The 22533-nt window shown below is 41.9% G+C and overlaps 2 protein-coding genes across 2 annotated transcripts in view; one reads left to right on the top strand and one right to left on the bottom strand.

Annotated features, from left to right (window-relative positions):
• The window catches only part of parp1 (poly (ADP-ribose) polymerase 1), a 30172-nt gene extending 7904 nt beyond the window's left edge, over positions 1 to 22268 (top strand). Inside the window, exons 5-23 of the mRNA XM_064339241.1 lie at positions 4660 to 4750; positions 4842 to 4958; positions 6362 to 6538; positions 8336 to 8492; positions 9953 to 10093; positions 11327 to 11569; positions 12766 to 12831; positions 13355 to 13487; positions 13891 to 14086; positions 14565 to 14693; positions 15027 to 15110; positions 15872 to 15994; positions 17129 to 17257; positions 17412 to 17510; positions 17951 to 18103; positions 19213 to 19340; positions 20159 to 20220; positions 20522 to 20636; positions 21218 to 22268. Of these exons, the coding sequence (XP_064195311.1) occupies positions 4660 to 4750; positions 4842 to 4958; positions 6362 to 6538; positions 8336 to 8492; positions 9953 to 10093; positions 11327 to 11569; positions 12766 to 12831; positions 13355 to 13487; positions 13891 to 14086; positions 14565 to 14693; positions 15027 to 15110; positions 15872 to 15994; positions 17129 to 17257; positions 17412 to 17510; positions 17951 to 18103; positions 19213 to 19340; positions 20159 to 20220; positions 20522 to 20636; positions 21218 to 21299 (2425 nt within the window). The 3' untranslated portion in view covers positions 21300 to 22268. The remainder of the gene's footprint in view (positions 1 to 4659; positions 4751 to 4841; positions 4959 to 6361; positions 6539 to 8335; positions 8493 to 9952; positions 10094 to 11326; positions 11570 to 12765; positions 12832 to 13354; positions 13488 to 13890; positions 14087 to 14564; positions 14694 to 15026; positions 15111 to 15871; positions 15995 to 17128; positions 17258 to 17411; positions 17511 to 17950; positions 18104 to 19212; positions 19341 to 20158; positions 20221 to 20521; positions 20637 to 21217) is intronic.
• Positions 166 to 1780, bottom strand: LOC135257907 (adenosine receptor A2a-like). The gene has a single exon (XM_064341121.1). The coding sequence runs from the start codon at positions 1159 to 1161 to the stop codon at positions 166 to 168; it is 996 nt and encodes a 331-aa protein (XP_064197191.1). The 5' UTR covers positions 1162 to 1780.
• Positions 22269 to 22533: the final 265 nt, after the last annotated feature.

The following is a 22533-nucleotide window of genomic DNA, read 5'->3' as shown; positions in this document are numbered from 1 at the left end:
CCACAATATAATTTTTAACAGCACTTTTCTGGTTATCCACAATATGGTAAAATCCATACTGTGGCATTGTCATACCAGTATTCACATTAATACCAGTATACCACCCACCTCTAGTGAATAGCAAGTGGTCTCACAGGATTAGACAACTATGCACACACTCATTGGTCAGGACTTGTGGGTGGTTGTGTCCCCATCTTCTATCCTGTCGTCCTGGTCCATCTCAACCCTACAGCAGAGGAAGATGGCCTTGAAAGAGCGCCGGAAGGACTTCATCTTGTAGGCGTAGAGGAAGGGGTTGACGGCGGAGTTGGCGTGGGAGAGGATGATGGCGGTCAGCAGGAGGGGGAGGGGCACGGGACAGCTCGGACACAGCAGCAGGAAGCAGTTGATGATGTGCAGTGGGATCCAGCAGACGGTGAAGAGGAAGAGCACCAGGAAGAGCGAGGCGGCGGTCTTGGCCTCGGTGCGCATGCTGGCGGCGCGTCGGGCTTGCGCCTCCCCCTGCCCCCGCTCGGCCGCGATCCGCCTGGCCTGCCGCTTCACCGTGGCGAAGATCCGCGCGTAGATCAGGAACATGATCACCAGCGGCGCCAGCACGCAGCCGAAGAAGTTGAAGTAGACCATGTAGGTCATGTCCACCACAAAGACGAAGAAGCAGTAGCCGGACTCGGGCGGGGTCTTGTGCCAGCCCATGAGCGGCACTAGGCCAATGAGGAAGGACAGGACCCAGGTGACCAGGATGACCAGGAGGGCGTTGCGGGGCGTCATCAGGGTAGGGTAGCGGAAGGGCAGGAAGATGGCGAGGTAGCGATCCACAGCCACGGCCAGCAGGCTGAAGATGGAGCTCTCAGTGAGCATGATGAGCACGGACAGCATAAGCAAACACGGGTACAGGTTGTGCCGGGGGATGCCCATGTCCGTCAGGATGGCGCAAGGGATGGCCACCCCGCCCACGCACGCGTCCGCCACGGCCAGCGACACCAGGAAGTAGTTTGTGACGGTGTGCATCTTCCTGTTGAGCCCCACGGCCAGGCAGACCAGCAGGTTGCCCACGGTGGAGAGGGCGGCGATCACCAGCTCGGCCACCATGTAGGGCATATTGATGGAGAGCACCAGGTCAGGGGGCGTGGTCAGCAACGTGGCGTTATGAGTGCCGTTCATTTCTGTCCCCTCTTCGTGTCGCCTATAACAGAGCAGCAGAATTACTGCTAACAGTAAATGCTAACAGGCTGAGCTCAGTAACTTGTCTGAGATGGAGGCCACTTTAAACTCCACTTTAAGCTTGAGTTTCCACTTTAAAATAATTCATATTACGGTTACTGGTTCCAGTAACCGTAAAAAATGAGATTTGACCATTACTAAAGCTTGAGCATTGCATTCCTGCATTTGACCATTATAAATGCATATTACAAGCTTATTTGGCAGCCTCCTGAGTTGATAACTTAATTTCATTTTCATTTCATGGGGACCAAAGTAGAAATCCCCAGAACCCTGTTGATCCTAAGGGGAAAAAAAGAATTGCGTTTGGTACCGGTTTGTATATACTAAATTTATCTTGTTTTGTACATCGTAAAATGAAACCTTTTATAATTCTGTCTTGCCTGGCAAGTTTGCTTTGTAATATGATTCCCATCAAGCTTGTCATAAGTCATAATGACTTGCAGTGTTTTTCAATATAGGGGCTTGAGGCAAGGGAAATGTAGCACTGGCTGTGTACAGTGGTGATAACCAAGGTAAAATTTAACCTTTAAACTGAACGCTTGCTAATGTTAACCTGTTTACATTTAATTTCCTTGAACAGTAATATTCCTCATTAGCTTAATAATTGATATCGACTGGTAGGAGGAAGAGCTGTTTTTCTTTACATCGCAGCATTTTTCTCTCTTGACATGTTATTTGAACTTGTGGATAGGTGTATTCTTCGTCACACCCAGCAAATATTGATGGCTTAAAGATCTGTTTATCCGCTCGTTGCAGGTTCTGAAATTTAAGCACTAGTTAATTTATTCTGTTAGTTTTTATTGTGCATTATGCTAAAAGCTTATATGGTAGTAAATCAAGTGATCTTTATACATTAAATATACATGTAATTATTAAATACTTCACTTTTTAATGCATTCTATGACAAGAAAAGGAATACTATCCAAGGCTCAGTTAAGTTACAACTTGAAAATACATTTTGATAGTTTTGATTAATTCTTAATCTAATACACCAGAGGGAGACCCAGATAGAAGATGCATTTTTAATGAACATGTTTCTCTTTAATTCTGTATTTACCGCCATGAGCTGATATACACGGATGCCTGCTATGCATTTTTGCAGCTTCTTATGAAAACACATCTTCAAAAAACAAAAAACACTTCAGTGTTGTAAATATAGTAAATATACAGTCATTCTAATTACATAATCCATTTGGCATTAATTGGATATATAGTTCGGTGTAAATCTGACAGTCCCAGCCCTAGTTTTATATAAGTATCTATCCAATCACTGCCTCATTTGAAATGTTTGTAATTTCTTTTCGGCTTTGTGTCAGTTTCATTCACTCAAATAGTAAATATACTTACTGTGTTGCTAGTGATTCATGGGGTTTAGTTTCCCTGTCAAGTAGACCCATTTACTTACTGTGGCTTGTTTAATCCCTCTGAATATGTGTCTGCACCTGTGACCCTGGAGTGAACAGGCACAGATAAGGGCTAAACTGTGGGGACAGGTTTATTTGATCAGGAGATAATGGAGCCAATCAAGCGGCGGCTATACAGCTCACTTCATCCCGTCTCTGTACAAACGTACATGGAAATCCCATTTATGTCAAGCCCTTTAGAACTAGAGATCGGAAGAAAGGCAGACCTTAGCTGAACCACTTTAAACTGTAAATTGAGAAAGAGAGACGTTTGTGATGTTTCTTAAAGAAACGGTGTGTGTGTGCTCTCGGTCATTGCAGGCCAGTCATGTTTTCGCAGAAACAATTTATTTGAGTGTAAAAATGCAGAGGGAATGTGTAGGCAAAGAAATTTGGCTCTTCCTTTTGTCCATTCATTCGCCCACCTCGCTAATCGGTACCGAAAGTTATCCTTACTGGACATGGAAGCATAGATGATTGCATTGGTTTGAACCGAAATAACGTAACGTTTTTACTTTGCTTTTCAACTTTGAAATTAATAGAATATCATTTGAATATTTTCAACATGTTCATAACTGTATATATTTTAGGATTTGCTGCAAATTTTGCAAGAGCTCCCATACTATGAAGCATAAACCACAGACGTGCCCAGTCTGTCTCCATTAAACTGTCAAGCGGCTTGTTTCAACACATACTCTTTCGGTTTTAATGAGCGATTGTCGTTAAATATTAATAACATTGTCATATGTTCTTTTCCGTTTGTATTATTTGCTGTATGCTACAGTAAATATGAGCCGTTGCCTTTGGAAGTTTAGCAATCCGGTTGCCTTTCAAAAAGACCTACAACAGAAAAGACTATCAACTATGCATAAATCACCTAGAAACATCACAGCTAAAGACGATGGCTGCTGTGTCGCAGCCACATTCGTTTTCTCTGAGTGGCGTTATCCACCGTGTCGGTCATACTCACCAGAGAGACCGCGGTCAGACCAGCACAGAGGACCGCGGGTGTTGATCTGAGAGCGGGTAGCTGGGACCTTTGAAGAATGCAGCGTGTGGCGTTTACCGCACCTGTGAGAAATGTATCAATATTGATTTTTAGTCATACTGTCTGTTTGGTTGCAGGAAAAAAAAAAAAAGAGATTTTCAGTTTGATGACGTTTGTTACCGTCACTCTCTGCATTGCCCTTGACAGTGCAAGGGCATGGGTCCTGGGTTTTATAGGCTCATTGTCCGGACCCCCGCCCCCTCCTCTTGTTGGATTTTTGTTGTTGCGTTCTCCTTGGACAAGTAGGTGTGACCACCAGAGGCATTCGTGACCTGTCATGACAGTGCCGGACAGAGGGACCGCTGAGATGGCCGAGGAATTGTCATGGGGGCGGGTGGGGGACACCTTAATTAATCCTGGGGTGACGGAAGTTGTCAGCCCGTGTTTGTTTGTGGAGGGTGATGGGTCCTAATTAATTCCTCTGGTGAATGAAGGACAGCTTTATTCACGCAACCTTGATGACTGGTGCACTATCGATGCTCACAGAAGCACCTTTGTCTAACCTTGATGACTGTTTCAATCTGGTAAAATGAGATTTAAAGTAATAGAATGTGTAATTTCAGACCTATCATCTTTTGAAAAGTAGGGGTCACTGTTCTTGCTGAAAATGTTCACCTGACGATAGTTATTGGGTCATATTTTGTGGTTAAGTTATTGAATTTCTAGTTGAATACAGCAGTAATCTTGGAGTAGTTTTGTCAACTTTACGTTGTGTGGTACAGCACAAATACTACTGCCATTGAAGTCTTTGAAACCGTAATGTATTTAGTTTGACCACTTGGTCCATGAAATGGTGTATTTTGACATCTTCCTCATTTCTCACATTTGTATTAAAGGTAACAACACACGTTTACACAAAGACTAGAATTGTTTATTTTTAAGTTTTTTTCATAAGATGGTTGTCGCCCACCTTCTCTGACAACACAACAATTCTGAGAAAAATCTATGTAGTTCCCACAAAACAAATAAACTTATTTTTTCCTTCAGAAAGAGGAAGGCAGAGGAAGTTGACGGTGAGGCAGCCAAGAAGCAGAAAAAGGATGAGAAACAGGAGAAGCAACTTGAAATGCAGTTGAAGGTTCGAGACATTTTCATCAATTAATGTCACTGAATCTGGCTCTGACATTGGACCTCTCTGACGATTCTGGCCGATCTTTTTGTCCCCACAGGAGCAGAGCCAGCTGATCTGGAGCATCAAGGACAAGCTAAAGAATTTCTGTTCCACTAACGATATGAAAGAGCTGCTCATCGCTAATGACCAGGAAGTCCCTTCAGGCGAGTCAAACGTAAGTATTTTTGTTGTTTCTGCAGTTGAAATTGGCAGTTGCTGAAAAAACTAAATAAATTTGTACACCTAACATTGACAGTCAGAGCGAATGTCTGCTGGAAGAGAAACATGGACTGAAAATGCAGTATACGTTAAATTAAGAGTATCTCTCATGTGGATCCTGATTCAAAATTGCTTACATTTTTGTAAGGCCATACAGGTTTTATTAATAGTTTACTCCCCCTGTTGTTTTCTTGAGGGTATTGTGCTGGATCAGTCCTTTCCTTTTCTTTTAGATGCAAAATTGCTGCATCCAGGCAAACTTAAAAACAGAACGTTCCACCTGCCGTTCCAGCTTTCCCCTGATCAGTGTGTTTGTTTTCTTTACACGGTCACAGTCAAAACCTTAAAGCATGCAAATTCCCCTCAGCTTGTCCTTTAACCCGTTAACTGCACCGGCCTGTATTCGGGCTGCAGTCGGTTTATTTGCATTCGTTGTGTTTTTATTTCATTTTTTACGGTGAAACTCAATCTGCTGACACAATATACCATTTTCAACTGTATGTTAAAACGCACTGTTCTATCTCTATAAATTATTTTATGATCCCATTGTTGTTCAGACAAGGGTTCCTTATTTTGTAACATGGGTGAACAAAAAAAACAGGCTTGGGGGTCCTCTTCTTTGTGTTTTGGAAACCCGCAGATGACAAATCACGGTAAAGTCGATTTTCTTCTCGCGGCAAGGGTCCAGCAAACAAAATCCTTAATAGTTTTTAGTCAAAAAAGAATGTGCTTACTTGGGGAAACATGGATAGAACGTCCATTGTTTACTTCCCTGGGGGAATTATCATTATCGTCCGATTTTCTGAACCATACACGCTGAGAATGCTGTCTGCATAGGAAATGCATGTAGTGTGGAGCTGCACAAAACTTTCAAATAACATTAAAGGTGTATGTTTTACAGCCAGCATCAAAGGCTGGAACGGGACTTAACCTTCCAACACTGATATGAGATGGGACAGATCAGCCTTAATGGGGGAATGCACAGTGAACCGGCATGCTTAGTAGTATTTCTTATCTGCCTCAGAGGCTATAGTAACTGCTTTTCCAACCTCTTACCTGGCTGGTTATAGCAGATACAACCTCTGTACAACCTCTCAATAATTCTAATATTTTAATATGTATCAATTTAGGCTGGAAAACGTTAACCGGTTGTCAAAAGCACTGTAGTATATATGCGTCCTCTTCTGCAATTACAGGGGCTTTGCTATACCAGCCTAGGGGTTGCCAGCAGTAAAAATTTATATTTTTACAGGGGATCAACTTTTTTCTTTATTTTCGCTCGCTCACCTCACGTTTCTGAAAATAAAATCAGTTAAACCAGTAATAAAAATAATAAGTGTGTGTGTGTGTGTTTGTCAGATCGTGGACAGTCTAGCAGACTGCATGGCCTTTGGAGCTCTGAAGCCCTGTGAGGAATGCCAGGGCCAGGTGGTGTTCAAGAACGATGCATACTACTGCAACGGTAACATCTCCGCCTGGACCAAGTGTGTGTTCAAGACCCAGACACCCAACCGCAAGGACTGGGTTACCCCCAAGGTAGGCAGGCCTCTCCACTTCTAAATGTTTCATTGACCCTTTTAACATACTGAATGAAATCATGTTTGTGATCCAAACTATTAGTTGGTAGAGATGTATGTATTTTAATAATAATGTAAATAATGGAAATGTATTTTTAAAATCTTTAAAAATCATGTCTCTTCACATAGAAACAGCGGTTGACAAGCGCCATTTAGAGAATTGTGTTTTGGAATCAGGTGGCAGTTAGTATTGGTGGAACACTGAAATACTAGGAAGTGTAACTAGCACGTCTAAGGAGCACAGGTTGTAGCCACTGGACTCCTTGCCTCATCTCAAAAAAGATGACAGTGATCTATTATGTTTTTCTTCATCGTGACAGAGTGCTGTCGCCAACCAAAATAGATATCAAAGTGAAGCTGATTAGTCTTGAAATCCTGTCTCAAAATCTTCAACACCAGTTTGTCAACTTTGAAGTAAAATATCTACTAGCTTCAGTTGACTTGAGTCCACACATATTCATGACAAAACTCTCATTCATACTGTAAAATTCATGAAGTTCATACAGTAACATTCTGTAGTAAATGAAGTTGAAAAATAGTGTAGTCCTTTTCAATCCATGGCAGTTGAATGGAACTTCTCGTGTGGCAGTGGAATTTGGTGAAAGTAATTTTGTGCAGCATTCTGCCTTCCCTAATCCCTATCCATGGTAAGTCCATCTACCCTCAAGGCCTGGCTCTCCCACATGATACTGGAATGTTTAGAGTTCTCAGGTGTGAGGACAACTGGCAAAAGGTTGCTGAGCCTGTGTGTTTTTTTATGCTACCAGCACCAACAGTGCAAATGATGAGACAAGGTAGAGAAAAGCTGGACTACGTAATCAAATGATGCTTGTCGTTAATAGGTTATTCAGTAACCGTCTAGTACCTATTGTTCATGGGTATATATCAAAATGACAGGCTTGCTTGAAGATGGAATTGGTGTTTTGGGAGAAAAGACACTCCTATAGTCAAACCTGAAGTGAAGTTGTAATAATAAGTTGTATAATGACTGTTCTTAGGTGGTGTGACACTGGCACTAAATGGAAAAGTCGTTGAGGTACATTAATATTTAGATCAGGTCTCAAAGAAATGACACTCTGGAACAATAAATATAGCTATAGACGGATGGGCTTACTGCATTCATACTAGCTGTAACTTGAATGTCTGTATACCTTATTTCTGTGGAATCTCATCTTGTATGTCTCCGATAGTATGTTTCGTAGATTTTCTGAGTGAAAAGACATTAATCCCTTGCAGATGCCAAATCTGGCCAAATCCTGCCCATTTAGGGGTTTCTATTAGGTTAGTTTATATTCATAAATTGGGCAGAACCAAGTGCTGCCAATGCAATTTTCTTGGCAAAAATTAAGTTGTTCTCCTCTTGTTTGAAATTAAATACTGAAAGATCTGTGTATAATGTATATAAAACAGGTAAAACTATACATATTCTGTATCATAAACTCATAAACTCATTGGAAAAAAGTGTCTCAAAATCTATCCAAAATATCTATATTGTGCATTGCTGTAAATCATAACATAATCATATTTCATTACAAATCAACCTTTTTCATTCATGAAACACACTTTTGCATAATTGTCAAGTGGGAATTACTTATTAGTATATGGCTCGAAGATATCTACAAGTCCAAAAACCTATCCAAAACCTCTCCAAATAATGAATGTTTTTGTCCATTATAACTTAACGTAATTCTGTGCTCCCATTGTGTGCTTCTCTGAATTACATACATTTGAACTAAAGATTTGATGTCCCCTCCAGGCGTTCCATGAGGTTCCTTTCCTCAAGAAGTTCAAGTTTAAGCGTCAGGACCGGGTGTTCCCGAAAGTGGAGGCCACGCCCACTCCAAAGACCACATCATCATCTGCCAGCGCCTCCAGTGCCCCTCCCGAACGCACCCCTGACCTCGTGCCATCAGGTGAGATCCACTGTGGCATTGCAGACGCTAGTCTCCGCCTACTCCTCGGATGACATTTCTTTGCCTTGCAGAAGCTACCCCAGGGCACTCTTTCCAGCTTACACTTATAAATGTTGTTTTGTTGCTGCTGGGTATGCTTACTGAAGCAGTTCACCTGAGGTATTTTTTGCTAAAAGGGTAAAACAGCTGTGCAGCACCGTTGACAAATGTGTTTTATTATCAGCAGACAGTATTACGAACATGATACATGTCTGCCCTACTTGACTAGGTAACACTCCTATAACTTAGACTAATGACTTATAATTAGTTCTAGGTGGGATGAACTCCAGTCCTCTAAGATGAAAAGTATACTGCAAATACGTTTTCAAAATTGTCGGTTCATGTACGAGTACTTGTACTTGTCAATCAAGAAATTTATGGACCATGCTTCTGTATTTAATGCTCCTGATCTGTGTCTTAAAAGAATGCGTGAGCCATTTCTGTTGTTTCACTTGTCCTATCGTTCCGTGCAGTCTTTATGTATGGTGCTTATGAGATATTGATGAAATGTTTGATAGGAATCACAAAATTAACTTGTCCAGAGGTACTTTTTTGTCCAATAATGCATTGAGGAGAGTACGTGGAATATATACTCAGAAATGTGTACTAACTTGCAGCCAGGCCGTAAAGATGGCACAGTCGTGCAGCTCAGGCCTATGAGGTCACAGTTTGTTTGAAACATTGACATTGAATTTAGATAGATATGGAGGGGTCTTCAGGAGTGAAACCTTTCCTCCAACACTTATACAGTATAGATGCATTCTTGTCTGGTATTTCACAATTAATTATAAAATGCAGTTTAAGAATTGACTTTAGTTCCTCAGTGCTGTGCTCCGGGTTTGTAGGTGCAGGTGCCGTAACTGCACCTTGGGTTATTTCAATTGCAAGGGCATGCCAGCTGCTCACAGTCTGTGAGGGCTATGCTTCTCTTCCATCAGAGCTAGCTCTCTCCTGCAGTCCTTTGTGGAACTTGAAAATGAATGCATCAGAGGAGTGCACATGCTTCAGATGCCGTACTCCTACTGTGTATGTGTGGGTAGCTGAAGCACAGTTGGTAAACGGGAAAGCGTATAAATATAACTCATTTACAACCAATAATCATGGATAAAATAACTACACTGACAACATAAAGTGGATGTGTAACTGACCCATATCCTGATTGGTGCTGCTGAGGACTGAATTGCAGGCATCCGTTGAACTCTTTTCGCCTCTGTAAGCAGCTATGTGCCTTCTGGACAATCGGCTATGGTGGAAACCCTGAGTTTCCTGCTTGGCTTGTCTTCAGCAGCCCGAACCTCCCCTCATAAAGCCCGCACGCTGTGTTGGGAAAATGGTGGGAACATAAGCGGTGTCTTTGCGGCACTGTTCCGAGCGCCCCGTGATGACCCTGCGGCCTGCGTTGCCTGTGTGCCCTCCTGCAGACAAGCCCCTGACGGGGATGAAGCTCCTGGCCGTGGGGAAACTGGGGAAGAACAAGGACGAGCTGAAGGCCGCCGTGGAGGAGCTGGGAGGGAAGATCACCGGGACGGCCAACAAAGCTTCGGTCTGCATCAGCTCCAAGAGTGAGTACCTGCCGTCCCCGGGCACTTCAGCAAGGATGGGAGTTTCATTCGGAAACGCTGGCTGTGTCTTCATCGCAAAGCAGTTAGCTGCCCGTGAAGACAGCCTTTCCCCATCTTTACTTGAAAGGTATGCCCCAAAAAGTAATCAGAAATGCATTGTTTTATGGCAACAATGCATTTGACAACACAGATGTTCATGTTGGTTTTAACAATGACTACTGCCAGTAAACCACGGTAGTGGTTTTTAAGTGCTGTGAGTCAATCATGCAATGCAGTTTTGTGTAAAAAAATGTTTATTGTACAATACATTTAAGTAATAAATTGGACCATGTGCAACTCTGCAAGCCTTCTGTAGGCAAGCTAGCTAACTACCTAGTAATCCCCACACTGGCCCTTAGCTGCCTCATATAGGTTTACCAGCAAATTCTGAAGTTAGGCAGGTTCAGTTGATCAGGAAAATTGTCACAGCTTGCCAAAACAATTCTTGTAATGATTTGGTTTTGCTGAACAAAGTAACTATCCAGTTGGATGAGAACACAGTAAACTCCCAGATTAAGCCTCCCACATAAGCAGCTTCCCGGATTGTCTGGCTCCCTCTTTTAAATGTTAATGTCAGGTTCGGTTTCTAATGGAGATCGACAGCCTGGCAAAGTGCCAGTTTTTATGTGAGCGCAGTACGTTAGCAGCACTTCTATCGATGCACTTTTGGTGCAAAGTAGGACTGCTGGTCCTCCACACCATATATAATTGTCTATGTTTACCGCACTGTAAAAACTGGAGGAAGAAATGAATGGGAACCAAACAGTTTGTTTATTGAATTTGGTTTTGTGTATTCACATTTTGAAATTGCAGTAGCAGGCACATTCATTAAAATTTTTTTCCTGAAAATCTGACTAATCATGTATGTTCTTTCCCTCTGCCCCCACTGAGGGTTGGTTATACTGTATTGAAGTTGGCTGTGTTTGTGTCAGCCCACAAACCGCCAGCTCTCCCTTTTATAAACACTTATCTTGTTTTCAACCCACAAGTGCGTTCTGACATAATTATTCTTTCAGAGTGCGTCCCAAGTATATTTTCAGTTTTTACAGCAGCCAGCTGACATAGCCACTCATTACAAGAGAATTGATTGTAAGTGTGTATCTGGAGAAGGATCTGGCCCCTGTATTTCAGGGCGAAGCAGAGCTGAGGCTGTATGGCTGTCGTGACGCATCTGTGCCATCTTGTTTTTATCAGAGGAGGTCGAGAAGCTGAGCAAGAAAATGGAGGAGGTGAAGGAGGCAGGCGTGCGGGTGGTTTCTGAGGACTTCCTGACTGACATAAAGTCCTCTGGCAAAGCCCTGCAGGAGCTCATCTCCCTGCATGCCATTTCCCCCTGGGGGGCGGAGGTCAAACTGGAAACCCCTGCCCCCACCACAGCCTCCAAGTCCAGCGGAGCCAATGCTGGGAAGAGCACAGGCAGAGTCAAGGAGGAGGAAGGTAAGACTGGGACAGACTTTGGGTATGAGGGAGCCAAGTGTAGTGCTCTTGTAGAGGAGAAGAAATTAAAGTTTTGCTTAAGTACACTACATGACCAAAAGTATGTGGACACCTGACATCCAACATTTCATCCAAAACTGTGGGCTGTAATATGGAGTTGGTCCACCCTTTGCTGCTATAACAACATCCACTCTTCTAGGAAAGCTTTATACTAGATGTTAGAGCATTGCTGCAGGGCTTTGCTTCCATTGAGCCAGAAGAGCATTAGTGAGGTCGGGCACTGATTGAGCAATTAGGCCTGGCTCACAGTTGGCTTTCCGATTGATTCCAAAGGTATTCGATTCGGTTGAGGGCCAAGCTCTGTGCAGGCCGGTCATGTTCTTCCACACCTTGAAAAAAACATTTTTATATGTGTGCCCAGGGGCATTGTCAGCTGAAACAGGAAAGGGCCTTCCCCAAACTGTCAGGGAAGCACAGAATTGTCTAGAATGTGATTGTATGCTGTAGCATTAAGATTGGCCTTCACTGGAACTAAGGGGCCTAGATCAAACCATGAAAAACAGCCCCAGACCAAGGGGTGTCCAGATACTTTTGATCATATTGTGTAGAGGGTAGAGAAAAGAGGAGTAGTTCTCGTGTAGGGGGAAGAGGAAAAAGGGAGTAGTGCTCATGTAGATGGGAAGAGGAAAAAGGGAGTAGTGCTCATGTAGGGGGGAAGAGGAAAAGGGGAGTAGTGCTCATGTAGGGGAAGAGGAAAGGGGGAGTAGTGCTCATGTAGGGGGCAAGAGGAAAGGGAGTAGTGCTCATGTAGGGGAAGAGGAAAGGGGAGTAGTGCTCATGTAGGGGGGAAGAGGAAAGGGGAGTAGTGCTCATGTAGGGGAAGGGGAAAAGGGGAGTAGTGCTCATGTAGGGAAGAGGAAAGGGGGAGTAGTGCTCATGTAGGGGGGAAGAGGAAAAGGGGAGTAGTGCTCATGTAGGGGAAGAGGAAAAGGGGAGTAGTGCTCATGTAGGGGGGAAGAGGAAAAGGGGAGTAGTGCTCATGTAGGGGAAGAGGAAAGGGGGAGTAGTGCTCATGTAGAGGAAGAGGAAAGGGGAGTAGTGCTCATGTAGGGGAAGAGGAAAAGGGGGGTAGTGCTCACGTAGGGGGGAAACAATGCAAATAACATTGTATCAATTTGACACTTGTCTTGTCGAAGGTGGTGCCAAAGCCAAGAAGATGAAGCTAACTGTTAAAGGAGGGGCTGCAGTGGACCCAGATTCAGGTGAACATAAAGTATTTGCTTATATGTTTTATTTGCTTGTACTTTCAGCCCATTGGTTCACAGGCCTGTAATTTGTTGTGATTAGTGGAAAAGGCTGTGCTCTGTCTTGACATATTCACATGGGTTGGGTCATAATGCGGCATGTGGCTGGAAGCCTGGTGGAAGTCATATTTTTGCTAATTGGTAGCCAGATAAAGATCTTTGATAGCTAGTTCGCTTGAGCTAACATTGGGCAACTAGTCTAGCTAGTTAATGCCAGCTAGATATGACATGGTAATTAGCATGGTAGTTAGATTAGTAATCTAATGAATCCCGGCTAGCTAATATCAGCACTACATCTCTTTGTCCCCTATGTATCAAGAGAACACACAGCTTGTCATAGTTTATTCCTTAAATGTATTTAATTCACTTTTTATGTTAGCCATAGCATAAGAGTAAATATCCTTTATGGATCTTACTGCATAATTTGGTATGTGAACTATAATGGCGCTCAAGAGACCAGACTCTGGCTTGATTATTTCAGGACTGGAAAACTGCGCTCATGTCCTGGATCAGAATGGTAAGATCTTCAGTGCCACCCTGGGGCTGGTGGACATTGTCAGAGGTACCAACTCCTACTACAAACTGCAGCTGCTGGAGGATGACGTGCAGAAGCGGTGAGTTTGTGTCCAGGAGCCATCGCTTAACACTGGCCTTCTCCAGAAAAGAAGTCCTAAAACATTCTAGAGATATGCTTATTGGAGAACAAATTAAAAACAAAGTTATGCATAAATAAGTGTAAGTGTGACTCCAGCTGAAGAGGGTGACCAGAAGTGTGAAAGGACCAGTGTATACACCACTATTACATATTAGATGTAGTATTGTGGTGTATGTCAGTGGGCTATCGATTTGATCGTGCTAACGTGCATTCTCACTGGTCCTCTACCACAACTCTGCTGTGCTACAGATAGCAGCTGTCTAGAATGATACATGAAAACATCAGTTCAGCAAATCAGTTGGGGCTGAAAAAAAATGGATTGTAGTAAGTTGCTAAATGTTTAACTGGAAATGTGTATACAGGTATTGGGTATTCAGGTCCTGGGGTCGGGTTGGCACCACCATTGGAGGAAATAAGCTAGACAAGTTCTATGACAAGAATTCCGCCATGGACAACTTCTGCAACCTCTATATGGAGAAGACTGGGAACTTATGGACCTCCACAAACTTCACCAAATACCCCAACAAGTTTTACCCACTGGAGATAGACTATGGACAGGTACCAGGCAGGCATTCTCATTAGCATGACATGATGCTATCTTTTAGAATTACTTGCGATTATGGTTCCCACACCAAAATAATTCCAATTCCTAAATGAAAAACTGAGCCATTATAGAAATGTCAATGTGTGCATATTGTCTGTGTCGTGAGAAAACACAACACAGACTATGCATGCATCTCACTTCTGCAAAAAATGTGGTTCTCAGGAACAGTAAAAATGTATTTTTCTATTTGCCAACACAGCATTATGGTTTATTTGCATGAGGTTTTCAGCCAGTTTTTTAGTGGTTGAGTCATGAGATGCTCAGGGTACTTGGGGCTATTTTTGGGCCACTTGGATACATCACAAGCTGTTGTAACAAGGTGCAGCTAATAACATAGCAATCATCATAGTTTGCAATAATCCTTCAAATGATTAACTGTACGGTGGGGGGGTAGCCTGAGCTTCACTCCAACTCTTGTGTGATGGCCCTCAGGATGAGGAAGCTGTAAAGAAGCTGACGGCCAGTGCAGGTACAAAGTCCCAGCTCCAGAAACCCGTGCAGGAGCTCATCCGGATGATCTTCGATGTGGAGAGCATGAAGAAAGCCATGGTGGAGTTTGAGGTGCGTGGCTGCAAAACATACAGACTGATATCTCTCTCTCCCCCAGACCACATCTCTACATAGTTAAATAATACTAAATATGAGATGACAACTAATTCCACTGAAATTGGTCAGACACCGGAGCAGAGACACATTCTGCATTCGTGTAGAAATAAAACCTACAGATTAGTCATGTTGCTTTAGGCTGGAACGAAAACAATATGGTTTTTAATTTATTGCACACGTGTCAATGAATCTTTTTAGGGATCATCATATAATAATACATTAGTAGCACTGTTTTAGCGTCCATTGTCATTTGAAATGGTACTTTAAATGAATATTTTCCCCTCGCAGATTGATCTGCAGAAGATGCCCTTGGGAAAGCTGAGCAAGAGACAGATCCAGAGTGCGTACTCCATTCTGAGTGAGGTGCAGCAGGTCAGTATGGGGACCAGAGCACAAAATCCATTATGAGCAATGGATCCCGCTAAGTGTATGCGGCTGGATCGTGCTGTATGTGCAGTGTATTGGTAAAGATCCAGATGATACTGCATTTGATGAGTAACAGATCCAGATGTATACTCATCTGAAGATAACAGATCAGATGTATACTGCATTCTGAATGAGTAACAGATCCAGAATGTATACTGCATTCTGAATGAGTAACAGATCCAGGATGTATACTGCTCTGATGACAATCGAGAATGATATACTCTGAATGAACAGATCCAGGATGTATACTGCATTCTGAATGAGTAACAGATCCAGAATGTATACTGCATTCTGAATGAATAGCAGATCCAGGATGTATACTGCATTCTGAATGAGTAACAGATCCAGAATGTATACTGCATTCTGAATGAATAGCAGATCCAGGATGTATACTGCATTCTGAATGAGTAACAGATCCAGAATGTATACTGCATTCTGAATGAGTAACAGATCCAGAGTGCATACATTCTGAATGAGTTACAGATCGAGTGCGTACTCATTACTGAATGTGTAACAGATCCAGAATGTATACTGCATTCTGAATGAGTAACAGATCCAGAGTGCATACATTCTGAATGAGTTACAGATCGAGAGTGCATACGCATTTCTGAATGAGTAACAGATTGAGTACATAGACCATTTTGAGCATGGAGTGCTGACACTCCATGTCACAGACCAATCACAGAACCCTGTGACTCTCCCCTCAGGCAGTGTCTGAAAATGCTTCTGAGTCCCAAATCCTGGACCTCTCCAACCGCTTCTACACACTGATACCTCACGACTTTGGGATGAAAAAACCGCCTCTTCTGAGTGACCTGGACTACATTCAGGTTAGCATTTAGATCAGCAACCAAATAACAAACCTTTCATTGCTTTTCATTGCAATGCTGATTAGTGATGCACCGATACCATTCTTCCTCGGCTGATTGATTACTACATCAAGAGCTTTTTAAAAGAATCATTACATTACATTACATTCATTTAGCAGACGCTTTTATCCAAAGCGACGTACAAAAGTGCATTTTCATGATCGTAGACAACTGCTGAACACGGGTTCAGTAAGGTACAATTACTTATTTTGTAAAGCTATTTCTAGCCGAGAACAAAGAACACTATCCTGGTCTAACATCTGCAAAGCCAAACTAGGCAGAAGAATAAGCTAGAGTATTAGGACAAATACAATTTACCAAGAAGTGCAGGGATGGGGCAACATGTAACAAGTGACAGGAAAAAGGGTTTTTTTTTTTTTTTTTTTTTTTTTTTTTTTTTTTTTTATATATAATATATTATATACAGCGGTGGTGGTGGTTATTCTAGGTATAGTCTGAAGAGATGAGTCTTCAGGCCACGGCGGAAGATGGATAGTGAGGGGAGGTTCGGAGAGGGACGGGGAGTTTCGTTCCACCACTGGGAGCTAGGGTGGAGAAGCTCTGTGATCCCTTTGGGCGGGTGGGAGGGGTTGCAAGACGCCCTGCTGCCGCAGAGCGGAGTGGTCGAGCAGGCACATAGAATTGAGTCATGTCCTGCAAGTAGATAGGGGCTGTCCTGTTGGCATCAGGTGATACCAGTCCTTTTTTAAAAGGGAAATGTGCTGTTTTTTTCAATGTTGTGCAAAAATGCTATATTAATATATAGTGCAATACTGTTCCCCTCGCCTATTGCTATACCTCCTACTTTATCCCTTGTGTTTTAACTTGCAATAGAACATGATAGTGCTTTTGTAGGCATTGATGCATTTTGCACTTACTGTACGTCATGACTATTTTTCTGAACCATCTCCTGTCTTGAGTCAGCAATATACGCAAAGAAATTATGTATCTGTACAAACAGCCATCCACACTTTAGTCTCAACCAAATCACAGGCAAGTTCCTTGCAGTTGGAAAAACAATGGTACTTTATTTAAGAAATGGAAAAAGAAACATTTGTGAGCAGTGATGAATGTCTTTTCCCTCCTGCTGTGCAGGCCAAAGTCCAGATGTTGGACAACCTTCTGGATATTGAGGTGGCCTACAGTCTTCTCAGAGGTGGAGCAGAAGACAATGAGAAGGACCCCATTGACATCAACTATGAGAAACTCAAGACCAAGATCGAAGTAAGCGTTTTGATTAGATGGAGCTAACATCAATGTTGTTAAAAGAAAACACTCGTTTTTAACTGTTAATCGATCCTGAAAGTTCCTCACTCAGCATTATTTTCAAAAGACCTCTGGCGTAATAAATTCACCTATGTTTGTATTCATTGTACAGGTTGTTGACAAAACGTGTGAGGAAGCCCAGATTATTCTTCAATACGTCAAAAACACGCACGCTGCTACCCACAATACCTACACACTTGAAGTTGAAGAGGTAAGATCCGTCTATAAAATCTCAACAGCCCAATGCAAATGTTTGAATGGGTGAATTTTTGTTCAGTGATAGAGGTTTATACAGGTTTTTTCCCCTTAACATTTATGCCACCACGTTATTTGATGGAACATTTTTGTTCATCAGCGATGTGATTATTACTGACTGATTAGGAAATATTAATTTTCAGACTGTACATTTCACTGGGACCAGTTGGATTTGGCTTTACTGTTGAAAATTGTCCATTGCTATCAGCTGTGTGTGAAAGCTCTTACATGTGTATTTATGACATAACCCTACCTGTGGTTGTGACATTTAGGGTCTGATCTGTATTGCCTGATTAATCATGAAAAGGCCCATCCCTTATTTATGTTCAGACTAATTTTCCACAGGCAGAAATGCTTTTTCACGGTTCCTTTCTCTGTGTTTGCTCTGGTTGACAGGTTTTCAAGGTGAAGAGGGAAGGGGAGTACCAGCGTTACCGTCCTTTCCAGGACCTGCCCAACCGGCAGCTATTGTGGCACGGCTCCCGCGCCACCAACTATGCTGGTATCCTGTCTCAGGGACTGCGTATTGCACCCCCCGAGGCCCCTGTGGTGAGTCCATCCAAACACTGCCCTCTGCTGTTCAGGAGGTGGAAGTTCAGCTTCAGCTCTGATGATATTTTTCTCGAGTAGAAATGTGGCTGCTCAGAGCCGTTTATTTGAAGCTGCTGTTCTTTTGTCTGTTTACTTTTGTTGTTTTACTTGGGTGTATAATTTTATGGCATTACTGTATGGCAGGTTTATAGAATAGAATACAATGCCTTTATTGTCATTGTACATTTCCATACAACGAAATTTGCTGTGCAGCCCATAAATAATATTATTGATTACACTTATTGGGTGCTTGAATTGAGCAATACTCATCGGTGCTCTGTACCAGTACTTAAGATTTTTGCCCATATGCGTTCCGCTGCTTACTGCTTACCACCACTTACTGGTGGATCTGTGTATGCATGCTATAGATATTTACCACAGTAAGAATTTGTTCTAAGCTGCCGGTTTGTACTTGCAAACTTTTACTAGCAAAATAAAGGCAAGTTCTTGTTGTGCTGTTTAAGATATTTAAGAGATGGGAGTTAAGCCAATCAATGACTTAAATTAACCAATTAACTACTGAAACATGCTGAAAAACAGCAGAGGCTGACCATCTCCTGGAACTGAGTTTGAGATTTTGAGAAAATGTGTTGGTGCTTCTGTGCATCACTGCAGGACTTACCTTTAAGTTGCATGAGGAAATGAAAGGGATTCAGCTGTCCACTCCACAGGGCTCTGTGTTTTTTTCCCTGCCAACATCTAAACTTTGGCATCCAGCTAGCTTATCGGAAGACAAAAGATATCCAAGCCTCCCTCTCAAGTGCACCCCACTCCCTGGAAATACAGTAATAGATTACATGGTGTGGGGGCCAAAAATGGCAGACTGATATACAATGTCAGCTCACTTAATTTAGAAGCACTGTATGTTGACTAATATGTCCAATCTCAGTTTCTTTATTTGCAAAGTTCACCGTCACCCATGCTCTAAATATTATCCTGCATTCTGCAAATGTTTAGCAGTACATGTTTACAATTCCAGGCTTGTATGCGGTCATGTGACAATAAGTCATGATGAGCCTTCAAAGTCCTCCTGCTTGTCTGTAATATTTTCTTGAAAACCATTCCAGACTGGTTACATGTTTGGCAAAGGTGTGTACTTTGCTGACATGGTATCGAAGAGCGCCAACTACTGCCACACCTCCCAGTCTGACCCCGTGGGCCTCATTCTGCTGGGAGAGGTCGCCCTCGGCAACATGTGAGTCACGTCCTCTATCCCAGTCGATTAAGTCCTAAGCTCTGGGCTTTAAATTGATTTGTATGTTCCATGTTCCTCTGTATATTTCTTTCATTTTTTAAATTTTATTTTTATCACACATTGATCAGTAATGTGCAAAATTAAGAAGCTGGGGTGCTTTATTTTCAGTCATTCTGTCCCATATTTTTGTAACATGGTATCTTTGTGGCAAGTGGTTGTACAGTGCTCCTCATACTATAGCAGCCGGATTAGCAAGAATTCCATTCAGTGGAATTATCAATGTCTGAGTTCATATGTTGTGCAAGATTTGTAATCTAGGAGCAGTATTTTCCACCACTTCTAGATTTCGCTGCAATCTCTCAGCTTTATGGTGCCACCAAACAAACAGACGGGAACATACAAGCACTTGTGTTCTTGCCAAGACTCTTCTAGTTCCTCAACTTTTTGTTTTATGCCGTGGTTTTGTTTTTTTTTGTTGTTTTTTTTGGCGTTCAGCCTATGATTTTTCAGAGCTGTCTTGCAACAAATTTGTTGCATAGTTTTGTATGAAGCTGCTTTCCAGAAAAGGCTGTTGAAAATGTTGCTGAATGATTTTGTAGGTTGATGGCTTTTTGGGTATTTGTCATTCAGGTTCATGGTCGATGCTAATTGTAACTGGCTAAAAGTTCAAGCTTTTATAGATTTGGCTTTTATTAATTAGTTGTGGTATTAACCTTCCAATGCATACATTTTGAAAGGTTTTTTTTTTCCCCCTCTTCTGGATATTGTTACCACAGATGAATATACTGTATTGATGTTCATCTATTTTGTATCTACAGGCATGAACTGAAGAAGGCATCACATATCACAAAATTACCTAAGGGTAAACACAGTGTGAAAGGTAAAGAAAATGTCTAAATTACCATGATTTGTTATTTGTCAAAGAATTATAATACAGCTGCAAATTGGATGACTGGTTATGCCAGTCAGTGGCATACATTTTTTTATTTTTTTATAGAAAGGCTTAATTTATAATGTAATTCATCAACTTTCGTTTGGTATCTATGACTACCACAGCAAACTTAAGAGACGTGTACTGATTTAACTAAGCATGGCGGTTTCTTATCTTTTAAGCACGGTCATCCTCAGGTCGTGCTTGTATTGAACAGGCAGCTCACTTTGCTTTCTTTTCTTTTGCACAGGTTTGGGTAGAACTGCTCCAGACCCCAGTGCCACAGTCAGTTTAGATGGGGTACAGGTGCCCCTGGGTAAATGCATCAACACCAATATTGAAGACACAAGCCTCCTCTACAATGAGTATCCTTATCTGACACTGATGTCCAGATGATTAGGGGCAGAGTTATTACATTACAGGCATTTGGCAGACGCTCTTATCCAGAGCGACGTACAACAAAGTGATTATTAAGTACTTAATGGAGGAAGGGAAGTATAATTTTTCCATTTGTTGAATTTTTCTTTGACTACCTGACAGCCCAAATAATGTGGATCATTTGCTCTTTATTTACACAAATTAAGCTGTGCCTGGCACTATGGTTAATTTTGGGAGTGCTACAGTATGGATAGGTATATTGTAAAGATTGATGGAAGTCTAAATTAATACTTGCCTTTAGAGACCACAAGACAGTGTGTTAATCATTAATATTTGCCTTTAGAGAGCACAAAACAGTGTGTTAATTGTGTCCTTAGAGCATTGTATGGACCCTGTAGTCTGCACGTGCCCAATTTAAGGTTCTATGGTAGAATTATATATATATGAATGTGTACGTGTGCATATAAACCTACTGTGAAGGAAAGGTAACATGACTAACCAAAGTGATAACAAGACCAGCCATAGCACACACTGTTGTCTTAATTTGCCTTAACCAAACCCTTCCTAGGTATATTGTGTACGATGTGGCACAAGTGAACCTGAAATACCTGTTGAAGATCAAGTTCAACTACCAGACATCCCTCTGGTGAAGTCATCGCTGAAGACTCAAACCGGCCAGCCAGCACCATTGCCCTGCCAGGGCCTTCAAGTCCCATCCCACAAGGCAGACATCCATGATCAAGGAGCCAATGATGTCCAAGACCCAACCATTTTGTTTTTGTTTTGGCAGTTTGAAATCTCAATTATTCAGAGCATATTACCATAGATAATGGCTTGGAATAGAATCTGTTCACGGGCAAGATTTGTACTTCTCATTTGTTCAGTTTGCGCTTGGAAAATATAGTTAACCTTGATTTACAACTATATATAGAATACGTCCGAGTGCACCTTTATAGGGTGGTTTAGTTTAGATATCTGTCAAGAGCGAGAACTAGAATCTCTTTGAAGGCTTACCTTGGGTAACAATCCATTTTAAAAAGTTACATTTATCACGTCCCTGTACCAATAGGCCTAGGTAGGTAGCAGTATTCTCAGATATGATTCTCTCAATGTGCAATGGTGTCCAAGGTCTGTGGGAATATTGCATATTGTCATAAAGAAGGGATTTAACACCCTTTAATGGTTTGGTGGGTGAAATTAGTACATACAGTGCAATTGTATTTTTGCTCCTGCCAATTGTTGGAAAATGACAGTTGACAAAAAAGAAGTAACCTAGGATTAACAGGAAGCAAAGTTTCTGTGGTATTAATCTGTGCATTCAGGAAAGGGTATTCATTTAATGAACAGATTCAGTTTCTACTGAAATTGACAGTATCTGACCATTATTACTGTAGTATATCTAGTATAAGTGTTAGCAGAACCATGTTCATAATAAAAGTGCATACAGGGTTGCGCTTGTATTTGTTTTGTTATATTTGTTTTCTTTGCCACAAAGACTGAAACGGTGATATAATTAAAATGTTTCTGTCTACTGCATTCACGGTTTCCTGTTTTCAGAAATGTTTTTAGCATTGTTTTTTTTTTTTTTTTGCTGCACAGAATAAAGCCTGTTAATCTTTCTCCGTATATAATCTGGATTTATCTTTCTTTAATTTGAAAAGTAGCATTGAACCTGTCAGTGTGGATTCCAAATTTTGCATGTAAAATTAGGCTTCCTGTAAGATTTTCAGTTCATCAAATGAAATCTTATATGGTTGTCTGGGTGCATCATATTACTCCATATTATCTATCCCCTGTTTCTCCGGTTTATTGCCTAGAGAATTCTAGTGGAGACCTATTAAGACCAAACGTATTCTCAGCTGTACCACTTATCTGGCATGTGAC

Source organism: Anguilla rostrata, chromosome 6, assembly GCF_018555375.3.
Source record: "Anguilla rostrata isolate EN2019 chromosome 6, ASM1855537v3, whole genome shotgun sequence".
NCBI classification, from domain to species: domain Eukaryota; kingdom Metazoa; phylum Chordata; class Actinopteri; order Anguilliformes; family Anguillidae; genus Anguilla; species Anguilla rostrata.
Note: the sequence above shows the minus strand (reverse complement) of the source record. Positions and strands in the feature narration are given on the sequence as shown.